The 17,354-nt window shown below is 40.4% G+C and overlaps 2 protein-coding genes and 1 long non-coding RNA gene across 5 annotated transcripts; 1 reads left to right on the top strand and 2 right to left on the bottom strand.

The window, feature by feature from the left end:
* Positions 1–294: 294 nt before the first annotated feature.
* On the top strand, positions 295–4,583 carry LOC108054797 (uncharacterized). The gene is made up of 5 exons (XM_070218805.1): positions 295–830; positions 1,403–2,455; positions 2,679–3,373; positions 3,435–3,729; positions 4,051–4,583. The coding sequence occupies exons 1-5, from the start codon at positions 719–721 to the stop codon at positions 4,443–4,445; spliced, it is 2,550 nt and encodes an 849-aa protein (XP_070074906.1). The 5' UTR covers positions 295–718; the 3' UTR covers positions 4,446–4,583.
* A 2,180-nt stretch (positions 4,584–6,763) lies between these two features.
* LOC138913870 (uncharacterized) lies at positions 6,764–8,353 on the bottom strand. 2 transcript variants are annotated; one of them, XR_011419738.1, is made up of 4 exons: positions 8,172–8,353; positions 7,731–8,089; positions 7,515–7,675; positions 6,764–7,364 (listed from the first exon to the last, which is right to left on the bottom strand). It is a non-coding gene; the product is annotated as an uncharacterized lncRNA (long non-coding RNA). The 2 variants fall into 2 exon arrangements; XR_011419737.1 differs by having other exon boundaries at positions 7,515–8,089.
* A 5,379-nt stretch (positions 8,354–13,732) lies between these two features.
* Pdha (Pyruvate dehydrogenase E1 alpha subunit) lies at positions 13,733–17,071 on the bottom strand. 2 transcript variants are annotated; one of them, XM_017137877.3, is made up of 5 exons: positions 16,781–17,071; positions 16,486–16,668; positions 14,730–15,294; positions 14,343–14,665; positions 13,733–14,286 (listed from the first exon to the last, which is right to left on the bottom strand). In XM_017137877.3, exons 1-5 carry the CDS (start codon positions 16,838–16,840, stop codon positions 14,104–14,106), a joined length of 1,314 nt encoding a protein of 437 aa, XP_016993366.2. In that variant the 5' UTR covers positions 16,841–17,071; the 3' UTR covers positions 13,733–14,103. The 2 variants fall into 2 exon arrangements, with proteins under 2 accessions (XP_016993366.2, XP_016993368.1); XM_017137879.3 differs by having other exon boundaries at positions 16,486–16,554; positions 16,781–17,068.
* Between the last annotated feature and the right edge of the window lie 283 nt (positions 17,072–17,354).

The raw sequence follows: 17,354 nt of genomic DNA on the forward strand, positions 1-17,354 counted from the left end.
TGTCGGGGATTACGGAAGAGGAATCCTATTCCCATGCGGAATTCCATTCCTCGGGGCAGTCGAACAGTTCACAGAGGTATGCAGTCGAGTCATTAGCATTTAATCCTGTATTTGGTTCACTTGGCTAAGAAGCTATAAAAAAATATTTGAAAGGTCCAAATCTTAGGAATATTAAACCATCCTAATGCCATTGAAAGAGGTGTTAATTCATTGTCATAAAAATATTTTCATAATAAATAATACAGTAAAATAAATAAACTCAGGATACCTCGATTGTAATGTTAAAATTTGATGTGCTCCAAAATTATACATTTATTTTTACTTGGCTTTGACGTTAACATTACTTGAGTTTCTTTTGTTTGCTCTTCAAAATACACCTTAGACAGACTTAGTTAGTTTCACGCACCGGCATGTTTTAGGACACCACAGTTAGTTACGTTTCTATAGACTTTCGCCTGGTTTTTCCAAGTCATTCGTTAAAAGCAAAAAAATTCCAAGCAGTTCCAAAAAGTGGTCTGAGCAACAGGCAAATAAAAATTCAGTTCAAATATTCTATCCGATTTGGTGAATTTTCAAAGCAAAATTATTCGAGTCCCAGCAAAAGCCAGCAGCTTTTCCAACAATTCAAGGCAACCCGCCAAATTCCACTACCTGAAAACTGAGAACTCAAGACCCAATATCCCTTGAACCCTTCGTTTGAGTCGACTAGGGCTTCACCATGAAACCCGACCAGCTGAACCGACTGATCAGAGTTAATACGCGAATGCAACCCTGGTTTTTGCGCAACACCAGCGAGCTCTACGAAAGTGCCGTTAGGACCTATTACGAACGTAAGTAAAAATATATTTTTGATGAAGTTTAATTGGTATTGCGTTGATATCTTAAGACTATTAGACATTTCGATCTTGGAACCCAGGGTAGAGAATGTATAAATGGGGTTAATTCTACATATTTCGCACCTGGTAACCTCAACAGTTACATCATATTTCCATAATATTTCCATTGTTACGGTCAAAAAACAAATTATTTTTTTGTGAAAATTGGGATCGCGGTTTTTGGTAACAATTTTAATATTTTTTCTTTGCTTTTTTTGCTGTAACTTGGTCAAAAATGGTCTTACATCAAAAAGACATACTGTTTTGAACAGGTAACAAGATAATAAATAAATCCATGACACTTTTCGGGTGATCTTTAACAAATAAAATTTTTGCCAATTTTCAATTTTTTTATAAGGGGGAAAAATGGCCAAAAAATAAAAAGTCCAGGTTTAAATGCCAATTGATTGGAAATTTAATAACAAGTTCAGAAAGGTATGACAATCCATATTTGGATCAATATTTCTATTGTTTCGGTCAAAAAACGATTTATTTCTCACCTGGTGACCCCGACTTTCACTCCCCAGACAATCGCCACTCCCGTTTTCGGGCGGAGAACGTGGGTCCGTTGCGCAGGGTCAAGAAATCGCAGGAGGTGCCCAGTCCGGCCGAGATCTATCCGCGCAGCCATGTCCTGCAGGCGGACCAGCTGCTCCACACGATGAAGCAGGCGAGTCAGCCGCGCTCCATGTCCTTCTCGGCGGCTCGTCCCTACGCCTCGGCCTACGGCCCAGGATTCGTGGGCCGCAGGAACGGCAGCTCGAGCTGCTCCAGCGCCAGCAGCAGGCGATCCTCCCGCACCGAGATCATGGTGGGTTCGCTGCGGAAGAGCAAGGCGCGGCGGGAGCGCAAGAGGTCGCTGCAGAAGAGCAGGGACTCCTCCAGGGAGGACATGGGAGGCATGTTCAGTGCCCGGTCCATGAGCCTGCCTCCCCTGCCCGCGATGATGCCGCCGAGCAGGCAGCACCACATGGCGGCCATGGCCAAGACGGCTCTCTCCCAACCCACGAGAGTTCCGCGCGGCGAGGGCGACTGCCTGATGCCGGTGGATGCGGCCCTCAAGCGGAGGATCTCGGTGCTGAGTCATCTGGAGTCATCGGGCAGAAGCACTGGCGGCCGCCAACCGTCGGAGATGCGCTTCCGCTTCCAGACTCTGGGCGATCGCGTCAAGCAGTTCGAGTACATTCAGTTCGCCGACGGACCCGTGGCCACCTACGCCTTCAATCGGAGCCAGAGGAGACCCATCACCAGCACCGCCCATTCGCCGAGGAGTCGCCTCGAGGACTCGGCGGACATCACCGCCACCCGCCGTCTGGATGTGAGGCAACAACCGCGCCACCTCAGCTTCCACAATGTCCTGCACGCCAACTACCGCCAGAGGAGCCGGAGCCTGGAGTCCGGAGCGGTCCAGCTGATGGAGTCCCTGTCCCTGGCACCCTTAACGCGACCCGAAACTCCATTAGGTCCTCGGGGAATCGGGGAATACACACGGGGATCCAGCCTGGACAGCAGTTCGCGGACCAGCCTGAAGACCGGAACTTCGACGGTAACTTGGTCGAATACTTTGGGAAGAAATCCAGGTGAGAAGTGTACAGCATAGATCAATTTTACATTATTTAAGATCAATTTTAATAAATTTGACCTGGTCGAAAAGAGTATTTCATGTAAAAACGATATGGGTTTTACATGACCTGTAATTAACATGGCCATATCGATTTTACGGGAACATTCTTTTTTGATATGCTATGATATATGATATCTAAAATAAATCTATACATACGTAACCCATCTTGCTTTTCCTAGAAACCTTTCCAGACGATCCGGGCAACAGATCGGCGGTCAACTTTGGATATTCAAAGAGTTCAGAAGAAACGTCGGGCGATTGGGATGCCAAGCCGGGAGAGGATTGGTGCAAGTACCCCAGATCGAGCAGCTCATTGGGAACAGGTTTCGGATCAAATTTAACACTAGCTGAAACAACAAGTAGGGGAAACTTTGGAATCTCTTCTGGACCAGAGAAGAAAATACGCTCGATTGGGGAAACAAGTGGAGGTGAAGCTTCGGGATCTACAGCAGGAAGTTCAGAGAAGTGTAAAGCGGAAACTGGATCGTTTTCCGGAAAAGATGAGCCCAGTCGAGCCACCGTGGCCCCAGTGCGTCGTCTGCAATTGCAGCAGCGAAGTCTTCAGACCTCGGCCAAAGTGGAGGAAGAGCCGATTACCCCTTTTGAGGTCAAGAATAAGCCCGTGGAGAAGAAGATGAAGCTGGTGAGCCAGCAGGACAAGCCGCGGGTGACCAAGGTGATCAGCAATCAGGTGAGCCGCTCCAGCCATCGGTCATTCTTCCAGCCATCCGAAGAGCCTGACCTTCCGGCGGTTCAACCTCCCCAAAGCAAAGTTTCCAGGGAAGAAAAGCCTCAGAAGAAGCCGCAAAAAGAGCAGAAACGGGAGCCCTCCCTCAAAGGAGCCAATCAGCTGCTGGTGGCGAGTGCATCGCAGGTAGGTATTCCATTAAATCACTAGTAGTTCACCATATATATTACTATTTTATCCACGGCAGGTTTCGGCCTACAAGCGTGCCTTCCGCACCCAGCAGCAGGTGCTCAAGGCGGAGATCCTTCATCAGCAGGCGCAGCACCTTCAGCAATCCGAGAAGAATGAGCCGACGGAACAGGCTAAGCAGACTCCCAAACTACGGAGCCACCGAGGTTCGATCCCGAACACCAATCGATCGACGATTGTCAGAGGAGCTAAGGCTCCTCCGCTGACTAAAGGAGTATCCAAACCGGGGGCTGGAACCAAGGGATTGGAACTGAAAAAGAAAGCATTTCAGGAATTGCCGGTGAAGACAAAAGGTAAACTGAAGAAAACATAGAAATAGTCCTTTGTAAACTGGGCTTTAAAAGTTTATATTATAATAATGGGATACTGTAAACCCGCATTTCCCAACTACCGAAAGAAAGATATAAATTCTTTTTATTTTAAATTTTTTTATTTTATATCCCATCGCTACAAGTGCACACTTATAATTATCGCGCTAGTCACATTAAGTTGATGTTTTTAAATTATTATTATTTCTAAAAATATTAAATCAAATTTTCTTACTTACCTAATTACTAACATAAAATTCTTAAATCAATTGTAACGGTAAACTATGCTCTGTTAACTCTTTACAGCGGCTCCCGTAACAGCGCACTTAACAGCAAAGCGGACTGCGCAAATGACTGCGGCCAAAAAGGGATCAATGAAGATGGAAACCTCAACAGGAGGAGGAGGTGGGGGAGCGGTAGCGGGACGGCGAGCGGTAACAGAACCCGCGGTAGCAACAAAAACCCGCCGATCGGCGCTGACGCTGGCTGCGCAGCAGCAGCAGTCGCGTAGCGGTAATTCGCTGCTCGGCTTTCGTCGCGAAACGGTTAACCGCGCAGCGGCAGCGCTGCTGCAGCGACGCGACGCCGACGAGCCGCTGTCGCAGTTGCCGTTGCAGTCGCAGTCGCAGTCGCAGTCGCCGTCGGCACAGCAGCGCCGGCAATTTCATTTCCCCCATCCCCCGTGGCGTCCCAGCTACTGAGTGTTCACTGTCCGCCTACATTTTCGACACTGCGAACCCGCATTTACCAACTACCGCGGTAATTGTCCCAAAGTAGAGAGCGTGAAAGAGATAAATTTGATTGTAACGGTAAATCTAACACTACAATAAAATGTATAAAAAAAATGTTGAAGCTGTATTAAAGAACTAATACGATTTTTTAACAAAATAGGTTTAATAAGGGGATTATAAATCAATTATTACGCTCATCAGACAATTAAATTCCAATACAATTCCTGCAAAAGGTGCTAAGTAATCGAAATGTGAAAAAGTGAAAGAGATAGTTAGATGGTGAGAGAAAGAGAAAGCGAACTGCATGGGCAACGGAAAATGTAGTTGGAAAATACCGCAAGCCAATGCTAATTCCGACACACAACAACAACAACTCGCAGACACAGATATACGCAATACGGCACCCACTTTCCCCCACCATTTTCCCGTATCAACAACACAGCATTAATTTTTCATGCAGATTTAACCGTTACATGACAGGACCAACAAACGTTGCCGTTGCTACAGTGGAGCCCATTGTGAGGGCAATTTTAATTATCATTTTTAATGGGAATAAAATATTAATCATAAATATATATAGGAGCAATAAAATAATATTACATTTATTTAATATTTGTGTTCTCCAAGGATATTTCACAACAACAATTTATTTACCATTTCTTTTTACGCAATTTTCTTGTTATTTCGATGGAAATAAATAGTATAGAAATAATAGGATATAATAATATTAAAATGGGAGAACTTTATTAAATATTTTTGGTCGTCAAGGATATTTAATGATATCATATTCTTTCTCTATATAACTAGCAAATTAATAAGAACCATTTATTTAACATTACTTTTAAGGCAATTTTCTGGTTATTTCGATAATTATATAATTTTGACCACTGTACCCCTGCACATCAATGTCAAACGGCCAAGATAAGCGTCGACAACAACAATAAAGAACCGAAGGAAACGCAGGAGACCGAATGGATGAAAAAAAAAAGAAAAAAATATCATCGAAAGAGTGGGGAAAAAATAGGAGCGACAGCGACAAGAAAACGGCGACGACTTTTGTGGGTGGGGCAAATTTGGGGGTTTTTCGTTTTCGAAGATTGGAGGATGGTTTTTGGCTTGTTGTCAGCCCTGCGAATTGTGGCCGCGTTGTTTGATAAATGATGATGCGTGCCACATGACTGGCCATATAAACGGACTCTTCTTCTCCTTGGAAGACGCCGAAAAACAGAAGACTCTAGCAGACAAATAGGCTGGGAGCTGGAGCTCCGGGACAAAGCAGTTGAACATTTGAACCAGGCTAACTGACTTGGCTGGAATAGATTGACAGTTGTACAATGGGTGAGTGAGCAAAAAGAACAAAAAACAAAGAAATGTAGAAAATAAGGAGACTAGTTACCGTAAAACCGAAATCTTAGATTAATGATTATTTTTTTATTAAGTCGCCATCAGTTTTAGAAAGTCCTCAAGTTTTTAGTTCAAATTTGGCTTATTAAATAAACCCCATTTTCACTACATTTTTGTGGGGCCTTGACCAGGGATTTTTGTAAATTGGCTCGCCTGGCTGGCTTGGCTCAAAACAAAAACCAATTTCCATTGGCATAAATAAATAAAAATCAAATTAAATTAATTCCAACACAAAGTGGCATATCCTGTTCGCATCCCTTTGTTTTTGTGTTTGTTTTCCTTATTCGTTTCTCTTTTTTTTTTTTTTGGCAACAAAGAGCAGCCAAGCAGTAACGTACATAAAAGGCAATAAAATTAAATCAAATCAAATGAAATGCGCATACGTATGGCGTTTTATGAGCTGCGCACCGCCTTCCAAGCAGAAGACACCCAGAAAAGGACACAACAAGGATTCGGAGTCGGTTAGGTTAGTTAGGAATGGCGAAAGGATTAAAGCGAGGACCGCACAAAAAGGCAACTTGGCTGGGGAACCGCAACCTATCCCAATTCGAGATGCCGTTTTAGTTTCTTCATCTAGTAATGCTCTTTAAATAAATTAACATAACTTTATATACATTTTAGAAAAATAATATCATCTTTAAAATATTTTAAACATGTTATTAGTATTTTGTTATTAATATTATATTGAACTTATACATTATAAATATGAAATAAATAAAATGTATTATTTATCCTAAAACCATAAAAATATATTAAATATATAAAAAGTTAGTTATCGTTTTAGGAGATAATCTTAAATTACTTTAAAAATTTTATTAGTATTTTTTTATTAATATTTTTTTAAATTTAATACAAAAAAAATTCGAAACCAATAAAATCACAGTTTTATAAAAATATATATTAAATATATATCCAGTCAGTTATCGCTTTATGGTTTCATCGTTTTATGAGAGTGCAAACAGCGTCGTTTATTTGAACTCTGCTCATTTCCCGTGTTTTTTGTTGGTTTCTCATTTTTGGCAATAAAATAAATCCACCGCAAAGCCGCTGCGGGTAGATTGCTTGGTTGACCCCAAAAAGGAAGGTGGGGCGAAACTTTGGAAACGGGGCAGCAGCTGTTCGGATGCCCAGAGAGTGGTGAATGGGATACATAACCATTTAGAAGGAAGGAGATCCTGGAATTCCTTGAGCTGTCGGTGCATGGCTAATTCAGTTATTTCTGCTACTTTTCATCGTTAATGTGTCGGTCCTCATCGCCGGAGACCCAGAGATATGTGTAGGTTAAGTTACCAGATAGGAGATGGCAGTTAGCCGAGCGAGTGGCATTCCAGTACAAGGTCGCATCATGTCCGAGTGCCCATTTCCTGTGCAGATACCACCTGCGAGAGACCACGCTTTGTCCCACAACCGGGCACTGTAACCGTTTTTCACGATTTTATAATCATAATTATATTTAAAGTAGGTCTCCAAAAGAAGGATTGTATTCTGAAAAAAAAAAACAATTACATTAATAATATAAAATATTATTTGATATGTGATATTGATAGGATATGATATGGAATAATATGACATGATATTTACTATATCTAGAATATATTTACTATATACCAGAACTTTTTTTCCCAGTGCACCTACCCCCTCCTTTCCGCTCCATCTCGCTGAGTTTCCTTTTCTCTCCGGTTTTGTGGTCATTTCAAATTTTCATTTCATTTGCCGTAAAAAGGAAATTGGTTTCGTATGCCAGTTGACATGGCCCTTTACCACTAGCCAAGGGACTCGAAGGGGGCGTCTCTCTGCTGGATGTGTGTGGCAGTTAAACACATAACTGCAGCAAACAACAAGCTGAAATACCTGACAAGGGATAGGAACTGGCAGTGCCAACGGAAAATGGAATGAAATGGGGGCAGAGCTCATGGAAAAACTGGAGGAACAGGAACAGAAGGAGTCGAGCACAAAGCATAAATGCCAGGAGCTGGCGATCCGAGCTGTGTTTAAGCTCCTTCGTGACAGATTCGACCAGGAAGGACAACACGCTGGAAAATGTACAGGAAAAAGGATGCCGGATTGTTTGCTTGCGAGGGAGTTCAAGTCCCTAATTAATGAACTGCTTATGACACCGCTTGGTCACTTATTAATGAACTGCTTCAACTGAGTTGCCTGGACATGTTTACGATGGGGAAGTTTTAGCCCTTCTTGGGGGAGCTAAAAATCTAGGGTACAGTGTGGAGCAATTTTGATTAGTATCTTGGCTTTAGAAAATATATTTGATATTATATAATTATATAATTATACCTAAACTCTAGTTAAACTTCCACAAAATTATTTTATTCTTATGAAGTAATTTTTTCATTCTCTGGCTCCCTTTTAAACGGAATTCCTTCTGCACGCTTTGCACCTTTTCATGCTTACAAAGTGCAACTAACTTGAAGAATTTAAATTAACTCTTTTTGCCCGTTTTGTTGCTTCCGTTTATTTTTTTGTTTCACAAACAAATATTAAATTAACACTCACACACACGCTTACTGATTTACCGCACAGAAATAAAGGCGAAAAAATACCAGAGCTCGCAGAAATTTAGAGTTAAATTCAGGTCAGGGTTGCCAGGCGTCCGCGACGACGATGATGATGATGATGATGGTGGCAATGATGCCAGAGCAGCCACAGAAGTAGCAGCAACAACAATGTGGCCAGACACACACACTCGCACGTGGAGAAAGTAAAAGAGAAAGCCCGAGAGAAAGGGAGAGCAATTTAGTTCAAAGGCACAAAAAGTGCAACCAAAAAATATTCATTGGATGTGGAAAAAAAACAAATAAAAAGCCAGAAAGAACAACAAAATTAAAAAATAATTAAATATGAATGACGAACATTAAGCTTTTAGCTTGAATCTTTAATAATAAATGCCAGCCCGTGAACCAACAAAAGGCAATTAAATATTTAAGATCTTTTAAATAAATCAGAGCCGCACAACAGGTAGAAAAAATATATTTTAAAAGTGAGCGGAACAAAGCTGACAGTTGGAAAAAAGGGAAATACACTTGCTTAAAGCTCAGTCAACTGTGGTGGATATATTGGAGCCAGAGTTTTGAATAATCATACGAAATTTGAGGGGGGAAAAGTCATTTATGAACTGCATTTTTCGAGTTTAGTTAGACTCCAAAGATTTTAAGATGACTATTTAGTCTTTATTCATTAACTTTTTAATGTATTAGTAAATATATTCATAAAATATTACCCCAAAGCGTCAATCAAACTTCTAAAATTCAATAAAGAACTTACTGAAATGATTAAAATCAGAGTACTGTAAATAATGAATCCGGATTTTTCCGTAAATTTCAATAATTGAAATGTTCAAACATATTTGTATCATTTATGCAGCCATTGCTTAAATTCCTCTATCTGCATCGAATCAATGTTGTAAAATAAATAAGTATACAATGATTTGCATATTTTTGTAGGATTTTGTTTATTTTTTCCGATTGATGCCATATCTCTGTCGGCTCACATTTGTCTGATGCCTGTCAACTGACGTCCTCTGCAGCCCTTATTTCTTGCATGTTTGTGCACGCACGTTTTTTATACGTTTTTTATGCACAGAAACGAAATTGATGTGTGTATGTTGGAATTTCTGTTTTTTGTAATATTACATTTAAAGTATATTAGTTGATTTATAATAATAATATGATGATAATATGAAATAAAAAACTTGCAATCCTTTAGATCCTATTCATTACTAATTTTTAGTCATTTATTCTTAGAATGTTACTTTTTTAAAATACTTTCACATCCACATGAACGTAAATATTATGTGATATTACGTTAATTTCTATATAGGGTTTTTTCCTATGTTTTATATACATTTCATATTATTTCTTGCCACATTTAATGGTGGATTTTGTGTTGCATCTTGCATTTTTGCATACTTTCTGGCAAGTCAACTTGAACAGATTTACTGTCAATGGCCCGGAGCAACGAAACCCAGTTTATGTCTAACCGCCTGCCACGCCCCCTGCCGCCACCGTCCTTCCCGTAGGGCAGGGGATGAAGAAGAAGGGCGAAGAAAAGCGGTAACAGCTGCAGGGGGTAAAAGAGTGAAAGAGAGAGAGAGAGGAGAACCCTTCAAAGCTTTTTGGCTGCTGTTTGTTTGAAGTTTTTTTTTGTGCGCCTTTTAAGTGGCAACTACTTTGCACCTCTCGGTGGTTCACACGCACACCTGCCACGCCCCCTAACCCCTCCATTTCGCCCACAACCGACGCCCATTCATATTCATGTCTGACTGTCTGTGGTGCTATCTCGTTCTAGCCAAGTGTTTTGGCCTTGAGTCGGTTCTTTTTTTTTGCCAATTTCGTTTTTTTTCTGTTCTTTTTTTTTTTGCACCTTGGCACACATGTTACACCTAAGAGAGGCCACAGAACACCACACACACCTGCCCTTTAGCACACACACTGCGTATACGCAATTTATGTAATCAAAGCCATGGGGGCGCGTATAATGCATAAAAATTAAAATAAATAAATAATGTTGGGGGAAAAGTTAAGGCAAGAGCAAGTTTTAAACAGGAATCTATTATTTTCTAGTTTAAAAAGTCAATTTGTTAGCTTTGTGGAAAAATGCAAAGGAATATGAAATTGTATGCAAGAAAATAAATATAAAATAACAAATCTTTTAGGTTTATAGTTAAAAAATTACATAAGAAACAACAAAATAAATCGATTTTAGAACTGAAAAAAAGGAATTCCTTTTTTGAAGATATTAACCAATCAAATAAATATAAATAATTAAGGCGAAGGAAATTTATGAAATTTGCATTTCGACCCGCACTTTGCAATTATTTGCAGGCCGAATTGCAAACAAATTTATATAAATAATGGCGTAGGGGGGCGGAAGGGCCAAAGATTTATGGTATAAAATTAAATTTTGCGGCTTTTTAATCAACAGAAATCAAATGCAGGGCAACATTGTGTTCAACTTATGATTTATAAAGCCCGCACATAATTTTTTCGACCCCTTGTATTTATACCCGTTACTCGTAGAGTTAAAGGGTATATTATATTCCTGAAAAATAACTGAAATATAGAACACACTGGTAAAAAAATGGTAAATGGTAAATGCCACTATTTTACCATTGTTTCAAATATTTTTCCCAGCGAAATAGATCCTAACATGAAAATAGTAAAATCGTATATGGCGCATAGTTAATAATGTTTTAAATATTTTTATAGTAAATTCAAAGATTTTTGTATTTGATGTGACTCTTTTTTTCACCCAGAATCTTGTAATTATAATTTACAAAAAATATAAATAAATTAGGAATATTTCCGTATTATATTTACTATCGTTTCATTCATGTTGGAAAAAGATAATATGTACAAATGAGCCATGTTTACAAAATGGATGGCATTTTCGACCTAATGAAAGTAGAACATAAAGTATAAGGAGTGCCCATATGTCACGTGGACAGGCAGCGGGTTAATGTGCGTGAGTAGGGGTGGGTATGGTATGGCAAATGTTGCTTATGGGGTTAAGGGGGTTGAAGGGGGCTAAAGGGGGTTAAGGGGGTTAAGGGGGCCTGGGAAATCGGGGACTGCGGTGGCGCCCAAATTGATGCATGTGCAGCAGCACGTTCCGGCAATGCCACTAAATCCCCTCTAGGACAACAGGCGACAGGCGAAAGCCACAAAAAGGGGCGTGGCAGCGGGAGAGGGCGGGGGAGGCGACAGGAGGGGGTTTATTTGAAAAAGCAGCATCGATATGTTATTTGCATGTGTCCAAAAGCGGGGGCTTTTCTGGGTGGCGTTTCGGGGTTTTCGGGGCGCCGCCACCCAAGCAAATCCCGTGGCAACTTTTTGCCACGCGAAAACTTTCTCAGGCAAGTTTATGCATGAATAAAGTGAAAAGCTGCAGGCAAACACATGCAGGGCGCAAAAAATGTGGGTTTTTAAAAGCAGGTTTTATACAAATAAATATCTAAAGATTTTAGATAACTGAACAATGTGTTTAAAAATATATTCTCCCTGTTGGTTTTTTTAAATACCTTTATACCTTTTTTAATTTTTAGAAATTTAAGAAACGATTTAAAAATTATTAATATTATTTTATTTAAGAGTTTAAGCCTTTAGAATTAAGTTTACATTTTTTTATATATTTTTTTTTTTCAGTGCACGCACTCAAACCCATACACTTATGCACAGGCAGAAACAGTTGCCACAGCGAAATAACAGAAAAAAGTCATTTCGTGTTCTACTCACATGCGCATAATCCGGCGAAAAGTTGCATTTTATTTAGTGCAGACAAGACATGACAACATATGTTGGCCTACTTCAAATTCGCATTAGGCAGTTGGAAATAGCTGCAGAGCGGAGTCTATAGTTTAGATTTAATTAAACATATCTAACAATGGAGTTTCACAGCTGAATTACTATTCATATAGAACGTTTAGCATATTTGTACGTATTTTTAAAGATTTATTTATTGAATATTGACTCATTCACATTCATTCACACAAACGTATATATTACAACAATCAACCTAAAACAAAGCAAATACTGATTCAAAGTATGGATTGTCATACCTTTCTGATCTCGTTATTAAATTTCCTAACGATTGGCATTTAAACCTTGACATTTTATTAATTTTTAATTTTTCGCAAAAAATCATGGGGGTACCCCCTTTTCAAAAAATTAAAAATCGGCAAAAATTTTATTTTTCCAAAATCACACGGAAAGTTTTATGGATTTATTGCAATTTTTGTTATCTGTTCAAAGCAGTTTGTATTTTTGGTGTAGGACCATTTTTGACCAAGTTACAGCAAAATTTTGTCAAACACTGAAATCCCGAATTTACAAAAATAAAAAAAAAACCGGGTTTATGGATTGTCATACCTTTCTGAACTCGTTATTAAATTTCCTAACGATTGTCATTTAAACCTTGACATTTTATTTATTTTTAATTTTTCGCAAAAAATTATGGCGAAAATTTTATTTTTCCAAAATCACACGGAAAGTGTGGTGGATTTATTTATTATTTGGTTATCTGTTCAAAACAGTATGTATTTTTGGTGTAGGACCATTTTTGGCCAAGTTACACCAAAAAAACCAAAAGAAAAAATTCCAATTTCTGTCTAAAGCTGAAATCTCGAATTTTGCTAAAAAAAAAAACGGGTTTTTCGCTGAAACAAACCAGTTTTTTCGCTGAAACAAAAAAATACTGATTTAAAGTATGGATTGTCAGTTCTTTCCACGACATACTCCTCAATATCCTCGGTTTTGTTTTCTTTCTCTAAAAGGATCTTTTTAAATGGGCTTATTCTTCACTTAAGATTAAGATTGTCCAGCTTCCTCTTGAAATTCCTCTTCAGTGACTTCCACTTTTAGTTGGTACTTAAATCGAGCGTTTTTTAAAGCCCCTACACCCAAAAAAATAATACGATATGATGATCAATTTAATGAAATCCAGTAACAATTGCTGTCTCGCTCTTACCCGTATTAATTTAAGGCGCTATCTCGCTCTCTTCTGTGAAATACTATGAATATCAAATCGATCCTAACATGTTTTTTGTTGTGTGGAGGAATATCCAACATGGTTTTTAATATCTTCACTTGGTATTAATAACGTCGTAAAAGTACGAAATGTTATACCTGATAAAGCTCCGAATTGTTTAACTGGCTATACAGTAAAGTTCTTCAAAATAATGCATTTGCAGATTCTAAAAAAGTGCCAAACAAATATTACCTATATGAAGTCTTTAAACGAACCAAAATAATTTGAATGAAATATTATCTAAAAGATTTCACGATCACCGCTGTCAGTTTCAGCTACTTTTAGTTCGAAAATTACAATTACAACTACACATATTTGTTTAATTTTTCTAGGTATGTATATTTTCAACAATTTACACTTCGCTTTATCCATATTGAACACGTTCGCAATATAATAATATCCAATGCAGTTCCCCAGAGTAATGTGGTGCGCTACGATGTGGTTGGAGTGCTCCGATTAGCTAAGCTTCTTTTTGTGGGTCCTTCGGGTCTTCGGGTCTTCCGGTCTACGGGGTTCTCATCATTCAACATTCGGCTTAAGAGCTAGAGATTTCGCTTGTGTCTAAGTGTCTGAGTTGTGTCTTCGTGTCTGTCTGTGATTGCTGTTAGTTTGGTGTCGTCCTATTTGTTTTCTTCGATTTGTGTGTCTTGTGAGTTCCCGAATCAGATTCGTTAGCCCGACTGACTTAGTGATTGACGCCCTTGCGCTCCTGGATGTGATCGATGTCGTAGGCGATGGTGCCGCGCAGCTTGGGCTCCAGGTTGTTGGAGTAGACGTCCGTCCAGAGGTGGCTGACGCCCAGTTCGGCATCGGACTTGGCGAAGGCGGTGGCCTCGTCGACCTCCTTGCGCACCTTCAGATCGATGGCCTATAAACAGGGATAGTATTTAATCTCTTCCAGGAAAAAGGACTTCAATTACCCACCTTGACTTCATCGGTGGTGATCAGGCCCAGCTCGATGCACAGCTCCTTGAAGGAGGTGATGGGGTCGCGCTTCTGGCGCACCTCTTGGATCTCCTCGCGCGTGCGGTACGATGTGCCCGGATCCGACATCGAGTGGCCGGAGTAGCGGTATGTGTTCGTCTCGAGCACCAAAGGTCCGTGGGTGTTCACATAGTTGATGGCGAACTCGGTAGCACTGCGCACGGCCAGCACGTCCATGCCGTCCACCCAGATGCCGGGCAAGGCGTCGCCGCGGGTATAGTAGTCCGTGTTGCACGACGCACGCTCCGAGCTGGTGCCCATTCCTATTGAAGATTTCGAAGTTTAGTTAAGAACTTTTCCTATTCTTCTTCAATATTTCTCACTCACCGTAGTTGTTGTTCTCGCAGACGAAAATCACAGGCAGCTTCCACAGGTAGGCCATGTTGTAGGCCTCGAACACCTGTCCCTGGTTGGCGGCACCGTCGCCGTAGAGGGCCAGGCACATGCCGCCGTTGCCCTTGTACTTGCAGGCCAGGCCAACGCCAGCGCCCAAAGGAACCTGGGCGCCCACGATGCCGTTGCCGCCGTAGAAATTCGGCGCGTACATGTGCATGGAGCCACCCTTGCCGCGGGCACAGCCGCCCTGAACGCCCGTCAGCTCGGCCAGAACGCCGCTCGGCGAGACGCCCATCAGGTAGGTCCATCCGTGCACGCGGTATGCCGAGATGATGTTATCCACATCCCGCATGGCCGCCTTCATGCCGACGGCACAGGCCTCCTGGCCGGAATACAGGTGACAGAAGCCACGGATGATCTTCTCCTTGTACAGATTGCCGGCGGCCGTCTCCAGGCGACGGATCGTCTGCATCTGTGTGTAGTACTTGAGGGCCTGGTCCTTGGTCAGTTTGACTTCCGTGGCGGGTCCCTCGTCCAGGCGGTGCAGCTTGAAGGGCTGCGAAATGGGAAAGCATATTATAGTAAGGTGATTTTAGACTTATATCTGCTATTTATTGGGTTTTTTTTGTACATTTTGGTAATATTCTTATTCTTACAAAAAAACCAATGTTTAAAAAAAATATTTTCTAAAGAATTGGGTTTAAAATTAATCACTCATACGCACAGTTGCCTTTGATAAAATATCATAATTTTCATTACAAAGGTGCCTCTGACTAGTTTTTATTTCCTAATTCAATTTATATATTATTTAATTTTAAAAATAAAATAAAATATGCACTAGTCTCAAGTAGAGTTTTAAGTGGCATACGTGTCGTATGAGTAATTTTTAAGATAACTTTAAGATCGTTCTTCCTTTGCAATATATTAAAATAATAAATAAAATGAAATCATGATATTCTATAAGATTTCCTTCTTTTGAAGCCTTAAGAAACTTAGATCTGTAATGATATGATAGTACTTCAGAACAATTTCCTATTTTTATTTTAGATTTTTATTGTAATATGAAATTATTAAGTATTAAAATCTCAAAAAAAAAGTCAGGGGTTTTCGGATATACGGCATCCGATTTCATTTCATAAGATGTCATTTTTTGTAACGCCCCAAGGAAGTAAGATAAGTAATGATATGATAACAGGTCAGACATATTTCCTATTTTTTTGTAAATTTTTATTCTGATATGAAAATCTAGTATTAAAATCCCGATTAAAGTCAGGTGTTTTCGGAAGTACGGCATCCGTAAAATTACCCCAGCTTAGATTTCTGGCCAATTCGGTTTTATGGCACTTGATGGCGGGCTAGGCTAATTTATGGCGTGAGAATCGACGTAAACAGAGAGGCAGGCAGACGGACAGAGAGAGGCGGAAAATCGGGGGATCGGCTGAGGCTGATAAGGCTATATGTTTTATAGTGCGTGAACAGTCACGCGGCGGCCACGCAAAGCGCAGACGGCGATGAAGAGCGTGGGAGACGGAAAGCTACGAATTACTTCGTGACCTTGTCATTTGAAAATGAACATATTGACCGGCAAAATGGAAGCACGCAAATGCAACCCTGCACATTTACACACACACACACACATACTGACAGATCCCCCATTAACCGTTGCTATCTGGCAGAAAGCGCATTATGTAATCCCCCTTTTTTTCGGCTTCTCAGCTATACTACCTATTCACTATAGTATATTTACCCGATTCACTTGAATGGTGGCCTCCGTGGCATAGTTATTGGTCTTTGAGACACCTGCTTGGGCCGCATTCTGGAATAAACCGAAAAACGACGATGAATATCTCCCATTCCCGATGATTTCGTTGTTGTTGTTGTTGTTGCTATATATCCGCCATCCGCTGTTGTTGTTGTTGTTATGGCAACGCTTTTAGTGTTTTCATTTTGCAATGTGGGTTTTTTATTTTTTTTAGATTTTAGTGATAAGTGATAACAATTAAGAAAGTTAGTGGGTGCCAAGCGGGTTTTGGATTACGTACTTTTTGCAGTTGCTTAACAATAATGGGCAATTCGCTAACGCGCGACAGAGTACGCAACATTTTCGCTGTGTTTTTCTCGTTCGACTGACTAAAATCGGTTCTGAATGGGGGCTCCTATATGCGGACTATCCGGATCTGTAATCGCACGCTATATATCGGGTGTTTCAGTCGCACCGCCGCGCGTCGTTGTAAGTTAAACAATCGCAAAAAAAAGGTAGCAAGATTAGTTTATCAACTACTATATTGCACAACTATAGAAACCGTAGAGCGGTCGAGGAAAAATACCGATTTGCCGATTGGTGGGACCGTGCGAAAAATACTAGTATATTGGGGGTGGAGAAACATCGATTCTACGGCTATCGACGTTTCTATATCCCTAACTGCGGAGGGTGTCCTCGCTAAGTCATAGCACGTACACACACCTATCGATTGATTCAAGTTTAATTGAAACAAGGTTGAAAGAAAAGGTCCTGAAGATTCCTTGAAAAATTACTCATACGACACGTATGACAGTTGGTATTTTGTCAAGTTTTGAATTTCAGTTGAACAATTGGTTTAAAAAAGGGGAGCAATG

This window comes from Drosophila takahashii, chromosome X (genome assembly GCF_030179915.1).
Source record: "Drosophila takahashii strain IR98-3 E-12201 chromosome X, DtakHiC1v2, whole genome shotgun sequence".
NCBI lineage: Eukaryota > Metazoa > Arthropoda > Insecta > Diptera > Drosophilidae > Drosophila > Drosophila takahashii.

Bases quoted from the DNA above. Each gene is read 5' to 3' on its own strand.
- Pdha (XM_017137877.3), bottom strand. From the start codon at position 16,840: ATGTTGCGTACTCTGTCGCGCGTTAGCGAATTGCCCATTATTGTTAAG. The intron at 15,295-16,485 runs GTAAATATACTA...CCCATTTCGCAG, and splicing joins CCACCATTCAAGTGAATCGG to CCCTTCAAGCTGCACCGCCT. The intron at 14,287-14,342 runs GTGGGTAATTGA...CCCTGTTTATAG, and splicing joins TCACCACCGATGAAGTCAAG to GCCATCGATCTGAAGGTGCG.
- LOC108054797 (XM_070218805.1), top strand. From the start codon at position 719: ATGAAACCCGACCAGCTGAACCGACTGATCAGAGTTAATACGCGAATG. The intron at 831-1,402 runs GTAAGTAAAAAT...TTCACTCCCCAG, and splicing joins CGTTAGGACCTATTACGAAC to ACAATCGCCACTCCCGTTTT. The intron at 2,456-2,678 runs GTGAGAAGTGTA...TGCTTTTCCTAG, and splicing joins TACTTTGGGAAGAAATCCAG to AAACCTTTCCAGACGATCCG.